The 20,228-nt window shown below is 29.2% G+C and overlaps 2 protein-coding genes across 3 annotated transcripts; both read left to right on the top strand.

The window, feature by feature from the left end:
• Nucleotides 1-1,567: 1,567 nt before the first annotated feature.
• Nucleotides 1,568-8,780, top strand: LOC110623369 (protein GrpE). Its single transcript, XM_021768283.1, has 3 exons — nucleotides 1,568-2,010; nucleotides 7,246-7,782; nucleotides 8,285-8,780. Exons 1-3 carry the CDS (start codon nucleotides 1,750-1,752, stop codon nucleotides 8,513-8,515), a joined length of 1,029 nt encoding a protein of 342 aa, XP_021623975.1. The 5' UTR covers nucleotides 1,568-1,749; the 3' UTR covers nucleotides 8,516-8,780.
• Nucleotides 8,781-17,545: 8,765 nt separating this feature from the next.
• On the top strand, nucleotides 17,546-20,228 carry LOC110623463 (protein DETOXIFICATION 21). 2 transcript variants are annotated; one of them, XM_021768422.2, is made up of 8 exons: nucleotides 17,547-17,968; nucleotides 18,050-18,591; nucleotides 18,668-18,754; nucleotides 18,836-18,892; nucleotides 18,986-19,224; nucleotides 19,315-19,433; nucleotides 19,513-19,599; nucleotides 19,705-20,228. In XM_021768422.2, the coding sequence occupies exons 1-8, from the start codon at nucleotides 17,714-17,716 to the stop codon at nucleotides 19,777-19,779; spliced, it is 1,461 nt and encodes a 486-aa protein (XP_021624114.1). In that variant the 5' UTR covers nucleotides 17,547-17,713; the 3' UTR covers nucleotides 19,780-20,228. The 2 variants fall into 2 exon arrangements, with proteins under 2 accessions (XP_043815406.1, XP_021624114.1); XM_043959471.1 differs by lacking the exon at nucleotides 19,513-19,599 and having other exon boundaries at nucleotides 17,546-17,968.

The raw sequence follows: 20,228 nt of genomic DNA, 5'->3' as shown, positions 1-20,228 counted from the left end.
CAGCCCGAATAAGGTACCAAACGGATGCCTCGTGAATGTGAAACCCCCGCTCAGACAGATAGGTTCAAAAGAAAATATGAAGAGAATAGAATTAGTGGCTGACACTTGAGAAACAATCTCGAAATGCTATAAAAATCCCATGGAAGAAAAGAAATAAGAGAAAGGAGTTCACACCTTCATGAAGATTGATTATACCAGAGGTATATGGATCGGAAGGAAAGATCCCTCCATCCTGGCGAAGGTCCTGAAAGGGAAGAAGGGTGTGGTATCGAAAGATACCCCGAGAAGGAGGTTCTTATGCTGAACGAGGTGATGCTAGACTCTAGGCTAGCGGCGTCAAGATCCTTAAAAGATATTCATAGAAAAGGAAGGAAGGCGTACCTGGAAAATAAAAGCAAGAAAGTGAAGATGATAGCACGCACAAAGAACAGAGGAAAGCCAGAAATGGAAAAAGACAGAGGGGACTCGAAAGTCAAAAGGACAAAAAGATGAAAAGGCATTACGAAGGAAGCAGTACATAAACAGACGCGGTCATAATGATTCTTGGGATTTACCCCCTCATCAGTCGAAGCAATAACTGACGAGAAGGTAAAGGGGCAATTGATGATCGCTGGATTTCTTCACCTCGGACTGAGGCCAGGCCCATTGGGATAGCCCATAATCCGAAGGCTTCTAAGTCTCTTTTAAGAGTTAGGCCCAGCCCGCTCAGCTCAAAGACCAGATTCCAGTCAAATTCTTCAATCAGGCCGGCCCAGCTCATTCGGCCCAATGAACAGATCCCCTCTAGGTCTAGCCTTATCCTCATCCTCCGGCCCAGCCCAGAACTAGAAGGGAGTTCAGCCCTTTCGCCTTGTGGGACCATCCGCATGCGCGCCCGGGGAGAATCAGGGGCCGTTATGCATAGGACAGATATCTGATTCTCTCGTACGTCCATATCAACGTAGCAGGGACAGGTGGTCTAATGATACATGTTCTGTTACACGTCACTAGCAGACAAAAGGAAACATATAAAAGGAGAAATACTCTCCTCTAGGTCTAAACTTTTCCAGTTTTACATAACCCATTGTAAAACCCTATTTTTTGGATCTCAGATCATCATTACTAATTAAGAGTTTAAAAAAAATAAAAATTAATAGAAATTTACATGGTTCAAATGCTGCTATATACATATAAATAATGAGTATTTATATATGGTACATAATAAGATTAAGAGATGAACTAAACTGATTAGGATATACAAGACAAATATAGAATTATATTAATAGAATAAAAATACATATTGCATGTCTTAGAAAACGTATAGAATAAAAATATTAACATAGAATTAAATAACTATTTAAAATTTTTTATATATTTTGAAGGCAAATACACCTAAATAAATTTAAAAATTTTCAGTTCCATTTAAAAAAAAAAATAAAATTTACATGTAAGTTCTTAAAAGAAAAACCTGTAATTTTACAACTGCATCCTAGGAATGCCGTGGCTGTATGGCTATGAAGCTTGTCATGAGTTTTTGTTTTGCGGGTTCCACAGATTTGCTCACGCGCAATTTCAACGCTGCTCCAGAAACTTCAACTCCAACCAAACAAAACTCTAAACAAACAGATACCATACGATTGAAGTACTCCAACCCCATCCTACGGTCCACATAAAACCACACCTAAATTTCATCAACCCATCTCTCTAGAACCTCACTGCTCGCAAGTCGCTACTCTTATCCCTCCCTCCTATTTCGTTCTCTGTGCTTCAATGGCCACTGTCCTCAAAACGCCGCCGTTGAAGGCGCCACTCACGCCACGACTACTCAGCAATGGTGTTTCCGTAAGTTCCTCCGTTCCCTTCTGTCTCCCACTTCGACATAGAAGCATTATCACCAAACTTTCCGCTTCTAGTTTTCTCCCGTTCGCCCTCAAATCGTCTCCCCGGTTCGTAAAATTTGTCCCTTTCTCTTCTCAAGGAGAAACTGAAACGGCTGAGACCCAAGAGACGATTCAGGAACCAGAAGTCCAGGTATCACCTCTACCTGTGTATGCACAATTACATGATGAAATTAATTTGGGCAATTTAAGCTGGAATATCTTTAGGGTTTCTTTGGTTGCTGAGAAATTAGTTTTGATTTTATCTTTGTGTGTGTGTGTGTGTGTTTCCCTTTTGATTTTGTAATAAATTAGCAAAGAAATGGGGATTGGATTTATAGTTATAATCGTTGCTTGAGTGCTCGATTTTAAAGCGCTAAAAGCATTTACTTCAATGTCTAGCTGAAGTGCAATAACTTTGGTCATGAATCTATTTGACTCTTGAGACTTTTTATGAGATGAAGATGGAAGTTTAGGCTGTTACTTCCAATGAAGGGTATTGGATTATGAGATTTTTATTACATTGGATATTGCAACAAGAATGCTGAATATGATGTTTGTATTGGGATTCAAAATTTACTAATTGAAGTAATGATGGAGTTCGATTGGAATATAGTTCATTTGGTTATCTGTATGAAAGTTGTGGGCATGTTCAGAGGAGATATGATTGTTCAGTTTCAATTGCATTCCTTAACCAGAGAGCAATGCAGAGGAGATATCTATTCAAGGGATATGTGTTTCCTGTTATGAGTTAGCTTTTTGAGAATTATTTTGAGTAAATCTCTCAAATGGTGTGATTACATGTGTGTGTGTATCTCAAAGTCTTAGTCCCACAGATGAGACTTTTTGTAGTTCATGACAGTTTGTGGTGTGTCGAAAAAATGCATGATACAGCTTAAACTTGTATACCTTTCTACTCTTACAGTGTGTTTGGACAAAGTGATGTGAGCTTTTACAAAATTAAGTAAGGTGATGGTAGGTAAGCAATTAAAACCTTTCCAATCCACCAAATTTAGTGAGTTAAAAATGTGAAATGTTTGGAGATTTTGAAATCTCCAAAAACATTATTTTGCTTAAAGAAATTTTCTCATGAACGGAAGCATTTCTTTGAAAAACCTTACTTTAACTGCAAAAACTTTCTCCTAAACATATTGTAAAACATTTGGCTTTCTTTTCATGTTAGATGAAATATCATTGTTTAGCAATAAATAGCTAGAAGCTTTTGAAGTGGCTAAGAGGGCATGCTTTGCTTCAACCATAAATTTTGGTGCCTTTTAAAATCCAAAACAATTCTATTGGCAAAAAGAAGTAATTTATTGTTAGTCATCTCTTTAAGTCTCTATTGAGATGAATTTCTGAAGTGTGTATTGTAGTATATGCAAGTTTTGATAGATGATTGTTTGCTGATATTGGTACCACGTATCAGGATATTTTTTGTCAAATAAAGTTCAAATAAACCCCTTAACTTTTACTAAAAGTCCAAATCAACCCAATTTCAGCCCTTAGTCCCAATAAGCCCAAAACTTTCATTTAGGTTCACTTAAGACCAACTTTTGTGAGGAAATGTCAATTGAGAGACTTGTGCCAAAATAGATTAAAATACTATTTTCTTGAATTCTTAAATATTAAAAATTATTTATTATTTTAGTAGAATACAATTAATAAAATTAAGAAGACCAAGAACGTATCCATTAAACCTGGAAATGCAAACCCAAGTCTGCCTGGTGAGGGTGAAGGTAGAGGGGGCCATTGTATAGTGGGCGCTTTGTGGCAGCACATTTAGATCTGCTTGAGTTGCATTTGATAATTTGAAGGTAAGAACACCAAGAACATCCTCCATTAAATCCAGAAATTCAAATCTAATATACATAACAATTCTAGACAAAATTTAAAATACTATACTAATCCAAAAATTAACAACACTAATCAAAGAACATAACAGTAAATAATAATCAAGGAAAAGAATACAAATAAAACCTATTAATAATAGTTCAATGAAGAACATAAAACCAGATTCCAACAGGTTTGCAAACCCAGAACTATAAACTTGTGGAGATGAATTAGCTAAATCCTTTAGAATCCACAATATATTGAGCCCATGCAGAGGGAGGGCTTCAGCAAAATAGGTCTGGCAAGGGAAAAAGATTGAGATTTTCGATTTAGGGGGTTGATGGGTCAAACTATTTGATAATGTCAGGACTTTGGTATTCAACTGGAGGAGGCATTGCCGGTGACAGGGGATAGGCGTGGAGTTTATCAGAGCGAAGATGCAGGAGGAAGAGGAGATGACAATGGTGACCTCAAGCTTATGTAGTGGTCTATTCCTCACTCCCATTTTTGCTGCTTTCTCATTATTGTAAAAGAAAGCATAGATCAATAATCTTCAAAGAAAATGAAGTTGGGGAAAAAGTGTCAAAGAAGGAAAGATAGAGGAGAGTAGAGAAATCTGGAAAGAGGTTTTATTTTTATTTGTATTAATTATATAAATTTTTTTAAAAAAATTTACATCCTTTTTTCTCTTACTAGAATTTTTATACTAGAATGTGTGGCTCAATTGCCATTATTCTGACAAATGGTGGCCTTAAATGAATCTAACTAGAAAGTTTTAGGCTTATTGGGACTAAAAGATGAAATTGGGATTATTTGGACTTTAAGTAAAAGGTAAGGGAATATTTTGAACTCTTTTCCATTTGAAGTTCACCAGGGCTTGTTCTTCATGGCAAAGAGTGCAACAAGATCCTACTCATAGTTTTAAGTCACTGCCATGGGAAATGGAAACAGGTATATATAATGGCTGTATTGTAAAGGTAATAGCAATTTTTTAAAAAAAAAATTGTGCAAATTCTAATGAAATGAATAGATATTAATAGATATGAATTGATATACAACTACATAATAGGTATAAATACATCAAATAAGGCTATAAAGCTATCATTCTTAAATATTATTAAGCTTTGTTTAATTTATAGCTAAAATATAAGTAGATAGCAAAAAAGTTAAAAACTAAAAGCAATGAATAATGAAAACAAAGGTTTAAAGTGTAACTTTAACAACAAAACTAATATCAACTAGAATTTTAATAAACAAATATGAAAAAAAGGTAAAAACAGCAAGTAATGAAAAGAAAATAAAAACCAGAAAATAAACTTCCATTTTAGAAGAACTAGCTATGTATTGCTTGATGATTCTTAGTTTAAAGGGATAAAATTGTAGAAAGAATAAGAAATTTGAGTGAGAAATACAGAGATTGTGAAGGAAAAAACCCATGCTGCTCACTGAAGCTTGCTGGAAAGAAGGAAATGGCAGATTGCAGTGTTGCATGTTATTTTCTGAAGGGGTCATATCAGTAACGGTTAGTAAAGGCCATTACCGTTGCATGATGATTGTAAAGGCTGTTATACTTGCAAGTTAAGGGGGGCTATGACTAATGGTGAAACGGGTAATGGCCCTCCGAAATCCTGTTAAACGGTTGTTATTTGATTCCATGGTCCTAGTTCTGTTGGATGGTGGTGCACAATTAGTAAATTCTAACATTTTAAATGCAGTCATCAAAACTTTTTAAAATAATATTGCTTGGGGTGGTTTATAGATTTTTTTTCCTAATATGGTATCATGGATAAAAATTTGATAATCATGCAATTCAATAGTTTGATTATAAATAGAGTTGGTGAATTGTGATGCATTATATTGCTTAATCTAAATTTGATAATCATGCAATTCAATAGTTTGATTATAAATAGAGTTGGTGAATTGTGATGCATTATATTGCTTAATCTACCATGTACTTTTGTTATTGATCAATAATTAATCACTTTGCTGATTAAATTATTTTGAAATAATGATGGTCCATGATTTCAATGAAGGATGGGAAAGTATACAAGAAAACCCAAACTTTGCATTTTTTTACAATTGCACGCTAAACCTTTTTTTTTTTAACAAATCTATTCTGAACTATTAATTTCATTACAATTAAACCCTTCATAATTTCTCCGTTAAATGTTAGTGGCCTCTGTGATATTGGCATTGTAAACCCCTAATTAGTTTAAATTAGACCCAACTCCTTCAGCAAAAGGACACCACAACCACCCCCACTCTCTGCTCTCTCCTTGATAACCTCCTTTTAGAATCCCCTATCCCTTGTTTATTATCACAGGTTGTACCTCCTTTGTTCCCACTCTTTTCATCTCCTTTCATCCCTATAAAAATATGAATTGTTGATCCAAATGGTTTTGCTGATAGCAGTCCTACTCAGTTCTTTTTATAGTGGCTGAGGATTTGAGAATTTGAGATTTAAGGATGTATAAGAGAATCATGCAAGAGATGTAGGTGTATTGGTTTTGTTTGAGGAGCAATAGATGTAAGTTTGTTCTAGTTTTGTTGTGCTCTGTTCGTGTTCTTTTTTTTCTTGGCTTTTTTGTTTTAGGTTTATTTGATTTTCTTGGTTTCTTATGCTCTGTTCATGTTGTCCCCTTTCTTCTTATTCTTCTATTTTTTTTATGCTCAGTTCATGTCCTTCCTTTTCTGGGTTTGTTATGCTCATTTCATGTTCTCTCGGCTGTTTCAGAAAGCTTATGGTGCCATCTTTGTTATCAGGTTTTGAAGCTTGAGTTCAGTTCTATCCTTTTTGTGGGTTCTTTGTTATTGAAATTTGGGATTTAAGAGAATTACTTTTTGGATTTGTAATAGAAGTGTCTGCTTTAAATGTAATCTAGCTATTCATCTATGTTTTCATCGTTGACTCTTTCAATTCTTTGATTGCCTAGGGGAGTAGGAGTGTATTAGTTTCATTCTAATCTAATCATTATTTCTTTAGTTTTAATTTGGTTAATTTTTAATTATTCTCAATAGGTTTAATCTGGTTGCAGTGAAAATTCTAATTTATTTGTATTTTTTTGGGTAGGTTGATTTAGATTTGAAATTTTGGAATTTGAATATTGAATTTGGAATTTAAAATTGAAATTCACAAGTTAAAATTAAATTTATCTTGTTTGGCTGATGAAAAAATTTCAAGTCTTGAATTCTTTTACTTTTTTTGGTTGGGGATGATTTAATTTCAAGTAACATAGTTTATTTATTATATTTAATCTTACGTTTTTGAGTCTTCATATCCATCTTGGATTTTGTTGTCCGAATTCATATTTTCCTAAACCTTCCAAGCAAGGTATTTAATCCAAATCTAAACACATAGGTTCAAATCCATGAATCCAAAGGCATATATTTTTATGGGTTCATAACTTGATCTTTTGGTTTAGATTTGACACTCTTAGCCACTTTAACAACATATCAGATTGTTTTGTTCAAAATTTATTTCCTTGCATCCTGATTTAGCGCCATTTGTGGTAGATGGTATCTTGTCTTGGATTGTTATGCTGAGAGATCCATGTAACAGGATTCTTCAGACGATGCTGTTGGGGTGGAAGATGGTGCTGATCAGGTGGAAGATAGTGCCAGCAGTGAAGAAGTTGATGCTAAGGAAGTTGCTCCTTCAATTATCATGGCTTCTCTCCAGTCATATAAAGAAGCTTTGGCAAGTAATAATGAGTCCCAAATTGCTGAGATAGAGGCTTTTCTCAAATCTTTTGAAGATGAAAAAATTGAACTTGAAAGGAAGGTTGCAAGTTTGACTGAAGAACTATCAATAGAAAAAGATCGGGTTCTCAGGATCAGTGCAGACTTTGATAATTTCCGAAAGAGGACAGAAAGGGAAAGGCTTTCATTGGTATCAAATGCACAAGGAGAACTTGTGGAGAGTTTGTTGCCTGTTTTGGATAATTTCGAGAGAGCGAAATCACAAATTAAACTCGAGACCGAAGGAGAAGAGAAGATCAGTAACAGTTATCAGAGCATATACAAGCAATTTGTGGAAATTCTGGGTTCACTTGGTGTTGTCCCTGTGGAGACGATAGGGCACCCATTTGATCCACTGGTGAGTTGCTCAACTTTTAATGTTTATGTGTATAATGGCCAAGATAGAAAAGGAGTTGTCTATGGCAAAACGTTTTTCCCTTCAATTATGATCGTCTAGAAAATTTTAAAAATAAAATTACAGAAATATGATTATGCACTTTGTGGAAGATGTCAACCAACTGAATTTCACTTAGATTAGTGTTAAGTCGCACATAGAAAGAACAATTTTGATGATCTTTATGAATAGTATGCTTCAAACTGATGATAGAAGTGTCGTTGATTTATGAAACCAGTATATGAAATCATAGGGTAAATGTTCAATTTGATTCTTGTATTTGTTAGGTATGTTTTAGCCCTTTTTCAATTTTTTGGTCCAAATTAACCTAGAATTTTCATTTTAGCTCAATTTATCCCAAATTCAAAATCTTCAAGGCCAAGTTTCATTTTCTTCTTTTGGCCGAAAATGAACCTGATCGCCTTTTGTGGTTCAGAAAGTAACCAGCTTGTTTTTCTTGTGACAGCTGCATGAAGCGATTATGCGAGAGGATTCGACGGAATATGAAGAGGGTATCATACTTGAGGAATTTCGCAAGGGGTTCAAGCTTGGTGATAGACTCTTGCGTCCATCAATGGTGAAAGTATCAGCTGGTCCAGGTCCTGCAAAACCTGAACAAGAAGCATCATCAGGTGGAGAAGATGATACTGAAAATGAAACTAGTGAAGGCGACAACAAAGAACCAGAGTCTTCTTAAAAGACACGATACTCTATTTATACCTTGACAAGTTTTGTACTAGGAGGGTCAATAGCTTTCCGGGGATATGTGATTTTTGGAAATGAAATATTATTTTATTGTTTGTTTGTTATAATTGCAGCAAGAGCCCACGAGTGATGACTGTTGGGTTACTCTTTAAAATAGAGGAATTGGTGTTGTTCAAAGGGATATCAGTTCTAAGGACATACTTCATATGAGTTGTAATGCAACAAAATTCCTTAAATGGTTGGCCTACTTTGTCTTATATGATTAATTGCTCTGATAGACATGTATTGAAGATGCGTCAATGGCTATAACTAGGTCTTGATTTATGGGGGAGCCTACAAGGTTTCCATTTGGTATCCTGTGATTTTCACCGCTTCCCTCTTTCAAGTTTTAGCCACTGTGGCTGATGATAAGACTCAACAGTACGACCTAGAGGTAATGAAATTGGCCACGTTGAGCCTCCAGTTACCAGAATTGAGCACATGGTGTCTGTTTCTGGCGTAAAGAGCAGGCAACAGAAATTAAATGCTGATTGTGGAGACACGATGTGGAGAAGGACACTGTCAACAAGACCTTCACAGTATTCGAGAGTAATTTTCACCCATTTATTACTTGCATTTTTAATTTAATCATTTAATTTTATTTGTTTTTATAATTTTTTGAAATTAATTTTATTTTCATTAATACAAATTCGTCTTTCTTATCATTATTTCCATTTTTATTCTCACTTTTTCCTTTTCATTTTACTTCTCTTATTTTTACTCATTCAATTTATTAATTATTTATTATTGTATTTTAATAAATTAATTAATACTTTTAAATTCACACTAAAAAATTTTATTATTAATTACATTTTAGTACTATAAGTAAATGCATTCTGCATATTGTTTATTTATTTATTTTAATAATTTTAAGGACCAGTAATTTTTTTATGTTTTTATATATTAAAAAATAAAATTGTGTATTGTTAAAAGGGAGAAAAGAAGAGAAGAGAGAAAATTTATAATTTACTAATTATTTTTTTTGTAAATAGAAACAATAAAAATAAAAGAGAAATTTTTTTTTAATTCATGTTAATTTAGAAATATGTGTAATTATAGGTAATAAGGAGTTTAATGAAAGTTAAACTAACTTTTGAATAGTTTTAAGAAAAAAAAAAAAGGTATAATAGTAAGTTAAAAATACATTAAAAATTGAGTGATTTTGAATGAAATTTACTCCAGTGTCCAAATCAATTCATTGTGAATTTAATTCTTTATTTCATAAAAATTTGCAATTTTACTGTGATGAATTTTTATACTTTATATTTGTCACTTACTATGTAAAGATATAAAAAATCTCAAAATTATTTTTCACTTTTAAATTAACTAAACTCTAAAATTAACTTTTTATCTTTTATAATTAGTAATGTAAACTCATTTTAAATCCCAAAATAATCCAGGAAATATTTTCATTTTGCTTGATAACGGTCTTTTCTTACTTTTTTGTTTCAAATCTAGCGGTGGTGTTGGACAGTCGAGGTATGATAGACTTTTCTTTGTATGAAGAAGACAAAAACTGTTAAAATGTCTTTCAAGGAATAAGATAGAATGATAATAGAGATGTATAGCTAATTTCAAACATGATTGAATTTAGGGATAGGTTTAATTGGTTAAATGTATTAAGTACAGGGTTTAATAGGTAATTTTCAATATAAATAGTATTATTGCAAACTTCTATAAATTACAAGTTATTGACAGTTTTTTTTTATTTTAAATGGAGTTTTAATTTTTAAATAAATAAATGGGTTTTCAGGCTTTATTACAGACCAGTTGAGAGAGAAAAAAAAAAACATTTTTAATATAAGTTAACAACCAAAGCCCTGCAGTCTGGCAGGTTGTGTGTAAAGATTAACAGTGATGTTTGTTTTGTTTGTGAATCAAATAAGAAAATTGTTTAGGAAATATAATTGATGGTGGTGCTGCTTTCTCTCACTCTATTTCTCCTTTGATTGCAGAAGATGGAAGTTTATTTCTAGACAATGTTCATTGGATTGCTTGTAATTTTACACAATGATTGCTGAGAAAAGGATGGATGTCAGTTATTGGACCTCTTTCTTTAATTAATTCCTTTTTTTCTATTAAAATTAGAAAAAAAAAAGAGAGATATTGCACCTTATATTTTTAATTAAAATCACACTTTGGAATACTATTAGTTGATGAGTCTCTTCATTATTACTTATAATCATTGTCTAGTAAAATATTATATATATATAAATTTAAAATTAAACTTTATATTATTTAATTATAAAACAATAAAAATAATTTTTCTTATGTTTTAAATAATAAATAAAATTATAATTTTTTAATCAATAAATTTTTTTTAAAAACAATTAAGAAAAACTTTATTTATCTTGTAGAATAATAAATCAAGAGACAATCAAGAATATCAATTCAAATATTGAATCTATCAAGATAAATAGACTCTCTAACTAATAAATGGGCGGCTCTAAAATTTAATATTTAAAATTTTAACACGTGCATAGCTCACATCCATATGCAGAAATTAAATAATCATACAATTATAATACTTATTAAATATTAATAATGAAAATATCAGAAAAATCAACTAGTTTTTTTTTTAATCTAAAATTCAAATACCGAATAGTGCATTCAGCCTTACTTTTAAATAAATTGCTTTCGTACCGTGTAATTTTATTTTATTTATTTTCTCAAGTGTCCATTCCTCAAGTCATCCATCAATTGGTCACGTTTATATATTCAAATGAAGACTCAATAATTCAAAACGGTAACTATTGAATTACGCTAGAAAATATTACTCTCTTTTTTATCATAAGAGCACTCGATATTATAAGTGTTATTTTTAGTATTATTTAAGGTTTAATAAATATTATATATTTAAGTATATTTTAATTATTATAAATCGATTATTATAACTATATAAATTAAAATTATATTTTTGAGTAATTTTTTTAATTAAATTATAATTAGTTTAAATAATATATTAATAAATATTTTAATATTCTAAATATAAATATTTAATGAAAAATTTACTATTTAATTTTTAAATTTATATTTTTAGAAATTTATTAAAATATTTTTATATTTTTTTATTAATAAAATAATTTTTTTTATCTTTTTTTCCTGTAAAAATAAATAAAAGATGTAATAAAATTTTTAAAATTTAATTTTACCTTCAAATAATTTTTTTTTTAATTATTAGATATTATTATTAATAATAAATTAATTTTTATATTTTTAAAAACTTATTAAAATATTTTTATTTTTTTATATTTATTAAAATATTATTATTCTTCTATTTCGTTAATCAAATAATATATTCTACATTTCCTTAAAAAAAAAATTGATTATGAAAAAGAAGAAAAGAAAAAATGATGAAAAAAACAAAAAGAAAAACTAGAATCGCCTCCTTTACTTCTTCTGTTTTTCGACTTTTCTTATGTTTTTTGTTTTTTTAATTTTTTAAAAAATATAAAAATTAATTTATTAATAATAATAATATTTAAAAATTAAATTATAAATCTTACTGTCTAATTTATCTTCCCTTGATATAATTATTGCTTTTGTCCCGTAAACTTAAATGTTACATCTGTGGCCGTCCAAGATTTGAGCAACCAAATGTATGAAGAAGAAAAGGAAACAGAAATGGAGACGGAGATGGCACGATCCCATCAGTGCAAATCCCAAAAAGCACACCTTTTCAGACGAGACCCAGACGAAAAGCAACACTTGGACTGGTTCTAAAAGGGTTGCTCTCTCCCTTCCTTCTCTCTTCGCCAAAAAGCAAGTTTACTATTACTGAAATCGTGCATTTGACTTTGGGACACACACCTCCAAATGCCAACGAAACATTACGGCTACATTTTACTTAATAAAAAAGAATGACGGAGACACACAATAAATAATTATAATAAACAGCAATGAATAATTAATTTATGATTTTGACAGGTGGCAAGTTGGAAAAGAGGAGAGAGAATGAATGAATAATTGGATAGTAGTCATTAAATGAGTAATAATGACAGTGAAGGCAGAAGCTGTGTCCATAAATTTGCCACAATGATATAAAACGATTCTCTCTTTTCTTATCCTTACAATTCAATTTTCTCTAATTATATTCGTTTAGCTTTTTCTGCTGCATCCACTATTCTGCGAAAGACTAATGAAATCTGTGTCTGTCTTCTTCTTCTCTTTTCTTTTTCTTTTGACTTCTATTTTATTTTTTTCACTAGCTTAATATCCTTGCATACCTAACCTTTCTAGCTAGGGATGTCAATATTTCTTCTTTTTTTTTAGTGTGTACTTTTAATTTAATTTTTTACTTCAGCAAAAAAATATCAAAATTTTATTATATTAATTAATTAATTTTATTATTTTTTTAAATTCAATTTAAATCGCATCAAAATTAATTAAATTAAAATAGATACTAATAACTTATTCGCTAGGTAATATATATGAAAATGGAAAGGAAAATAATAAAATTATAAAAAATATTCACAATTTTTCTAGTTAATTATAATTATAATTATAATTTTATTATTTTAATTGAGTTTAAAAGTATATAAAATTGAAAGTTGTTAGTTTTGTTTATATTAAGCTTCAATTTCAAAGAATTATAAAAAAAAACTGAAAGAGTATGAAATTGATTAAAAACGCGACTTCTATAAAAATGGATTAATTTGTTCAAAGAATTTATAATAAAACTCAATGTATTTTAATTATAATTTTATGGTCTTTATTTTTATTATGATAAATACTAAATTTAATTAAATGGTAATATTAATTTATTGTGAATTTTTATTGTTTAAATTATTTATAAAATTTTACATAAATTTAAAATTCTTAATGTTTTTGTACTTAAATTATTATTTTCCTATAAAACTTAAAATCTAAAATAATGATTTTAATATGTAATATAAAAAAAAATCTTTTAAATTCATTTGTATAAAAAAATTGATTAAAATGAATTTTTTAAAAAAAAAAAGTTACTTTGATTTTATGAAACTGGAAATAATTTGAAAATGTAATGAAACATAAAATAAAATAAAATAAAACTAATAAAAATTTAACTCTATTTTATTTTTTGAGAATTATAATATATCAAATTTAAAAGAAAAGTAAAATATAATCTATAATCTATCCATAATTTTATAATATATAATTTAATTATAAATCTGTTATTCACATAATTTAATATTATAATAATTTTTAATATGATTAAAACAGAAAAACAATAACTATATAAAATATAAGTTAACACAAAAATTTAGTGCTTACTATATGTTTACTTCATGAAAAATATGAAAGAAAATTAGGATTAATATCATAGCATAATTTATGATCATAATCAAACCGAACCAAACTTAATTTTGATAAGTTTAGACTCGATTAAAAAAATAAATTTAAAAACTTGATTCGAACAAAACTCAATTCCAACTCGAATTTCATTTATAAATTTGAACAAAATTTATAAAATAAGTATAAAACTCAAAATATGTTCAAACTCGATTCATAATAAATTTATTTATCACATTAACAAATCAATTCAAACTTCATTAAAAAATTTCAAAAACTCATTTAGATTTAAATTTAAACTCAATTATATTATAAATAAACTCAACATAAATTAAATTTATTTAAATTATAAATAAAATTTAAATTATAAATCATTAAAAAACTTTTAAATTATTTTTTTATTTAAATGAAATCTCTCAAATTCAAAATCAATAAAAAAATTATTGAAAGATTGTTATTTTAGAGAGAAATCATAATTTTCTATATCCCTTCCATTTTCGATGTGAGATTGGTGTTGGCGAAAAAGTCGGCTCACAAGTTTATTCACGAATGAGCCTCTTTACGAGTTTGTTCGCAAGCACTATTTACGAGACAATTCACAAATTTATTCATAAACTTGAAAATGAACCAAATTCTTAAATTTAAACAAACCGAATACTGATAAGCTCAAATTCCGCTTATTTACTAAACAAATTTAAAAAGTGAGTTCGAATTTGGTTCGTTTAGAAAACAAGTCGAACCCGATCGAGTTTTTATTGAGCCGAATCTCGAATAATTCACAAACAGTTTAATTCGTTAACATAATCTAATTAAATAATTAATTAATATATGAAATCTTAATTACGAAATCTTTAATTTTTGTAATTATTATAAGAAAATTTTAATTTATTACCAACTTAAAATTTTGATGCTAAGTTTTTTTTTTTTAATCTTCGAGATGTATATAAGTGTAATTTTTATTGTTTTATTAACTTATAATTTTCAATATATTAAACCTAATTCACTTGACATGTATTTAATAAAGTGTCTTTCACTTTCAATTTATCAAATATCTTATAAAAATAATTTGTATTTAATTAAAGTAAATAATTTTTTAATGACACGAGTTTGATTTTCATCTATGTGAAATAATGATATATTTTAACTTTTAAAAGATTTTATAAAATAAATTTAAAATGATAAAAATGAGTTCAACAAAATTAAAAATATTAACTAATTATAAACTATTAACTTGCTAAATACGTTCACGGCTTAGTTGGAAAATAATCTCAATAAACTTAGCTTACCTTTTTTTTTTTTTGATAAATAATTATCTTACCTTAGTTACAATATTTTTCATATTTCTTTCCTTTTATAACATAATATATGAAATAGAACTCAATTTAAAACTGACAATTTTAAGTAAAATTCACAAAATGTCAAAATTTATGAATAACTTAATTAAAGATTTTATGACTTGATTTGAATTTTTTTAATAAATTAAGATACGGTCTAAAATTTTTATCATTAAAATTTGAATGAGACAAAAAAAGCACTATTATTATTAATACCATTTTTTTAAATTTTCTGAAATGAAAATTAGAGATTAGGAAAGTAGAATTCGAGATCTCTCTTAAATTTATTTAGATGCATTACTATCAAATTAGATGTGTGGGTGTAAATATTAATTTAAATTTAAATTTAATTATTTTTAAATAAGTATATTCAATTTATTTATTTAATTATGTCTGAATTTATTGAAAAGTCAAATTTGGAATTTCCTTTCTTCTTTGAGTCATGGTTTTATTTATGATCTAAACTATTGGAAAAGCAGTTCACCACTAAAAAATAAACGCAAATTTGCATGGTGGCTTTTCAAGATGAAAGCTAAATATAGTAAAATTTTATTTATCTGCGATAATTTAATTAGAAAATTTTAAGTTTTTAAAAAATATTATTTTTATTAATTTATTAGAAAATTGAAAGTATTTTTTTAATAAAAGAGAAGAAAATTATTACTCTCATTTAATTAGTTACTTTTTGATAAATTTATTTTTTAATAAATAAGTAATTTAAATTAAATATAAATTAAATTTTAGAGAGATTTATAATTTAATCCCTAAATATTACAATTATTAACAAATCAGTCTCTATATTTTTAAAAATTTATTAAAATATCTTTATCTTTTTTTTCCTTCAACAAAATAATTTTTTCATCTATTTCTACCATTAAAAATATAATAAAATATGAAATTATCTCATTTATTTTCTCCCTTCTCCTCCTTTTTCTTTTTTTTTTCATTATTAATTATTTTTCATCTGCTTCTTTTTCTTCTTCTTAGTTGATTATTCTTTTTATTTTTTTCTTTAAGAACGAGAATATTTTTCTTTTTCTTATTATTATTCTTCTTCATCGTCGTCATCGTCATTGTCTTTTTTTTTTCTCCTTCGCCTTCTTTTTTTTTCTTCTTTTTCTTATTATTCTCTTTCATCGTCATCGTCATTTTCTTTATTTTTTCTTTTTTTTTCTCCTTTACCATCATCATATTTTACTTCTTTTTTAATTTATTGGAAGAAAAAATTATTTTATTAACAGAAATAAATGATAAGAATGTTTTAATAGATATAACAAAAAACAATGATATATTAATAGTATTATTAATAGTAGCAATATCTAATAACTAAATAGAAATTTTATTTGAGAACAAAATTAAATTTTAAAAATTTTTTCTATTTTTTATGTATTTTGAATGAAAAAGATGATTAAAAAATTATTTCGTTGATAAAAAAAAATATTTTAATCAATTTTTAAAAATACAGAAACTAATTTATTAATAATAAAAATATTTAAAAATTAAATTATAAATCTCTATAAATTTTAATGTAACATTCATTAATTAGGGCATCAATGTGTTTGGAGAAGGCTATTAAATTATTTGCATAAAGTTATGAAGCCAATCTCGCTGGGGTATGTATGTCTCCCTTTACAACTTTGATTGAATTTTTTTTTTTTAAACAAATTGTTCATAAATAATATTTTTATTTTAGGTTTATGTCTGCCATTAATAAAAGTTGAAAAAACTGTGAGAATAAGTATAAATTATTTTTCCTCCTAACTAAATTAAATGATTGTATAAAAAATTTTAGAAAATTAATTAAAAAATAAATTATTTCTTCTAATTCAATTAAATTATTTTTTAAAAAAACTTTTTAAAAGTAATTCATTTAAACTGAATAAAGATATGGAATGACTTCTTATTCTCCTTTTGGATGTCTCGATCATAAATAGCTTATTTGCAGTTTAGTACCTTCACTATTGAATAAACCAAGAATGAAAGAGACAAAACCAAAGCAAAGTAATTATGACTCCATCGTTAGAGGAGTAAATGAGAAAAAAATTATGCAATTGAACCATTATAATGTTTAAATGTTAATTATTAATTATAATAGAATTTATATAACATTCATTATAATTAAAGGGTATTATCAATGTAATTATTATTAAAAAAATAATTATATACACTCACATATTTCATCTGATAATAAATACATTTAACTAAATTTAAAAATTTTTATATTTTATCTAAAAATTATTATATAAAAATTAAAAAAATTAAAATTTATATTTTCATCTAAATTTATTATTGAATAAATATTAAAATACTAAATAACTTCAAACAAAGTTAAATTTTCTAAGTGGAGTGCAATTATTTAGATCTTTAGACCGGGTATACGTTTCTTATTCAGAGGAAGAAATTTTCATATATATCGACATACAGACAGTGTTCCGTAATGGAATTCTTCTCTTGAGTTTCTAAGAACTCTGTACCTTGCATTAACTACTCCATTGCCCTGTATTGGCCACTAAAGCAGGGAGATAGTAGCGGGGATTGGGGAGGAAATGGAAGAAGAAATCAAACAAAAACTTCTGATAGAAGCAGAGAAACCTGAACACGATGAAGTACCATTCAAGGACAAGCTATGGACAGAAACCAAGAAGATGTGGATTGTTGCAGGCCCTGCTATTTTCACAAGATTTTCTACCTTTGGGATTAGTGTAATCAGTCAAGCTTTTGTTGGCCACATTGGCTCCACAGAACTTGCTGGTTATTCCCTTGTCGTCACAGTTCTTTTGAGGTTCGCTAATGGAATCCTGGTATATACTGCACCATTTCTTTTTCTTCTGTTCTTTTTAAATCTTTAGTGTGCTGAGAGCTCTTGCTGTTTGGATGTGCAGCTGGGTATGGCTAGTGCCTTGGAAACTCTATGCGGGCAATCTTATGGTGCCAAACAATATCATATGCTTGGAATTTATCTCCAAAGATCATGGATTGTTTTAACAATGTGTGCAATCTGCCTTCTTCCTTTGTTCATCTTCACCACTTATATTTTGAGGGCTTTAGGCCAAGACGAAAGTATTGTGGAAGTTGCAGGAAATATTTCTCTATGGCTAATTCCTGTAATGTTCTCTTTTATTCCATCTTTTACCTGCCAAATGTACCTTCAAGCACAGAGCAAGAACATGATTATTGCATACCTGGCAGCTTTTTCTCTTTCGATTCACATCCTCCTTTCATGGCTACTCACTGTCAAATACAAGTTTGGAATCCCAGGAGCTATGGCATCTACGATTTTGGCCTATTGGATTCCAAATATTGGACAGCTTGCTTTTGTTACTTGTGGAGGTTGTCCTGAAACATGGAAAGGGTTCTCGTTCTTAGCTTTCAAGGATCTCTTTCCTATTATCAAGCTTTCTTTGTCTTCTGGTGCCATGCTTTGGTAAGAATTTCAACTCATTAGCTGATGAAACCGATTTGGCTGAGGTCTCAAATTAAATTTATCTTTTTCTTCACAGCCTTGAGCTTTGGTACAGCACAGTTCTGATTCTTTTAACTGGAAACATGAAAAATGCTGAAGTCTCCATTGATGCTCTTGCTATCTGGTAATTTATTTTCCTTTACCCTTTTTTCTTCACATTTTTATAAGTCGGATAAGTTATTTATTGTGTTTTTCTTCTTCGCAGCCTAAACATCAATGGGTGGGAGATGATGATATCGTTTGGTTTCTTGGCTGCTGCGAGGTAATGCAATTCAAAGTGAGATAATCAATTAATACACAATACACTAGACATCTGATTTGTTTTGCGTTCAATGTTTTGATTGAAAAACACCAGTGTTCGTGTCTCAAATGAGCTAGGACGAGGAAGCTCAAAAGATGCTAAGTTCTCCATAGTTGTAACAGTTCTCACATCATTCATTATTGGCTTCATTCTCTTCCTGGTATTTCTGTCCCTCAGAGGAAAGCTAGCTTACCTATTTACAGAAAATCCTAAGGTTGCTGATGCAGTCTCAGATCTCTCTCCTCTCCTGGCCTTCTCCATACTTATGAACAGTATACAGCCAGTCCTCTCAGGTCGTTAACATTCTCCTTGACGCCCATGATTGAAATTGAAAATTTTCCAAGAGTTGGTGTTGACATGAATGTTAATGCAAATGTTTGCAGGAGTTGCCGTGGGAGCTGGATGGCAGAGCATTGTAGCATATGTTAACATAGCCTGCTACTACCTAGTTGGGATCCCAGTTGGAGTTGTGCTTGGTTATGTTATACATCTGCAAGTTAAAGTGAGCTTCTATATTCTTTCTTCTCGTTTTTCATACCCACATGTTTCTTTTTCTTAATTTCTCCAAAATCTAATCACAGGGTGTTTGGATTGGGATGTTGTTTGGAACATTTGTACAAACCATTATTCTAATTATAGTCACTTGCAAAACTGACTGGGAAAAACAGGTATTTAGGATGCCTCTTAGCTGCTGCTTCCTTTGTTTATTTATTGTTGTCTGAAAGCAAAAACTTAATCTGTAATTTATGAATTGAACAAATTCCTTCTTACAGGTATCTCTTGCTCGTAACCGGATTAACAAGTGGTACGTTGCAGATTCTGAAGAGCAGCCGAACACACAACCCTAAGAATTACTGTTGTTCCTGGAACCATTCTGGCAAAGAATCAGCTTTCAAGCTTACTTATTAAACAAGCTAATTAAATTACTGTTCTTCCCAATGCCATGGCTAAGTTGATATGACATTTTCAGGCTTTTATGCTTTTCAAGGAACAGGTCCAATCAAAGTAGCAAAAGTTTTAGCATTTTGTAAAAATTGTCACAGAGTTGAGTTACTCCAACTTAATAATGACTTAGGGTTAAAGAAATTTAATTAGACAGCTGTGGATAGAGGTATGTGATGGTTTGTGTCCGCATTAAAAACCCCATAGCTAGGCTGACAGGCTCAGGATTTGCTGATGAATTTCAGGATACGCTCATAATTCTCACAGATATCCAGAGCAAATGGTTGGGGACCGTAACTATTTTTCTGATGTAAGGTTTCAATACAGACATGTTCTACTTGGACGTATTCATTGA

Source organism: Manihot esculenta, chromosome 9 (assembly GCF_001659605.2).
Source record: "Manihot esculenta cultivar AM560-2 chromosome 9, M.esculenta_v8, whole genome shotgun sequence".
Classification (NCBI taxonomy): domain Eukaryota; kingdom Viridiplantae; phylum Streptophyta; class Magnoliopsida; order Malpighiales; family Euphorbiaceae; genus Manihot; species Manihot esculenta.
The sequence above is the reverse complement of the archived record's forward strand: the minus strand, read 5'-3'. Positions and strand labels throughout refer to the sequence as shown.

Coding starts and splice junctions, on each gene's coding strand:
- LOC110623369 (XM_021768283.1), top strand. CDS start 1,750: ATGGCCACTGTCCTCAAAACGCCGCCGTTGAAGGCGCCACTCACGCCA. Junction 2,011..7,245: donor TTCAGGAACCAGAAGTCCAG/GTATCACCTCTA, acceptor TCCATGTAACAG/GATTCTTCAGACGATGCTGT. Junction 7,783..8,284: donor GGCACCCATTTGATCCACTG/GTGAGTTGCTCA, acceptor TTCTTGTGACAG/CTGCATGAAGCGATTATGCG.
- LOC110623463 (XM_021768422.2), top strand. CDS start 17,714: ATGGAAGAAGAAATCAAACAAAAACTTCTGATAGAAGCAGAGAAACCT. Junction 18,592..18,667: donor TCTTCTGGTGCCATGCTTTG/GTAAGAATTTCA, acceptor TTTTCTTCACAG/CCTTGAGCTTTGGTACAGCA. Junction 19,225..19,314: donor TATACAGCCAGTCCTCTCAG/GTCGTTAACATT, acceptor AAATGTTTGCAG/GAGTTGCCGTGGGAGCTGGA.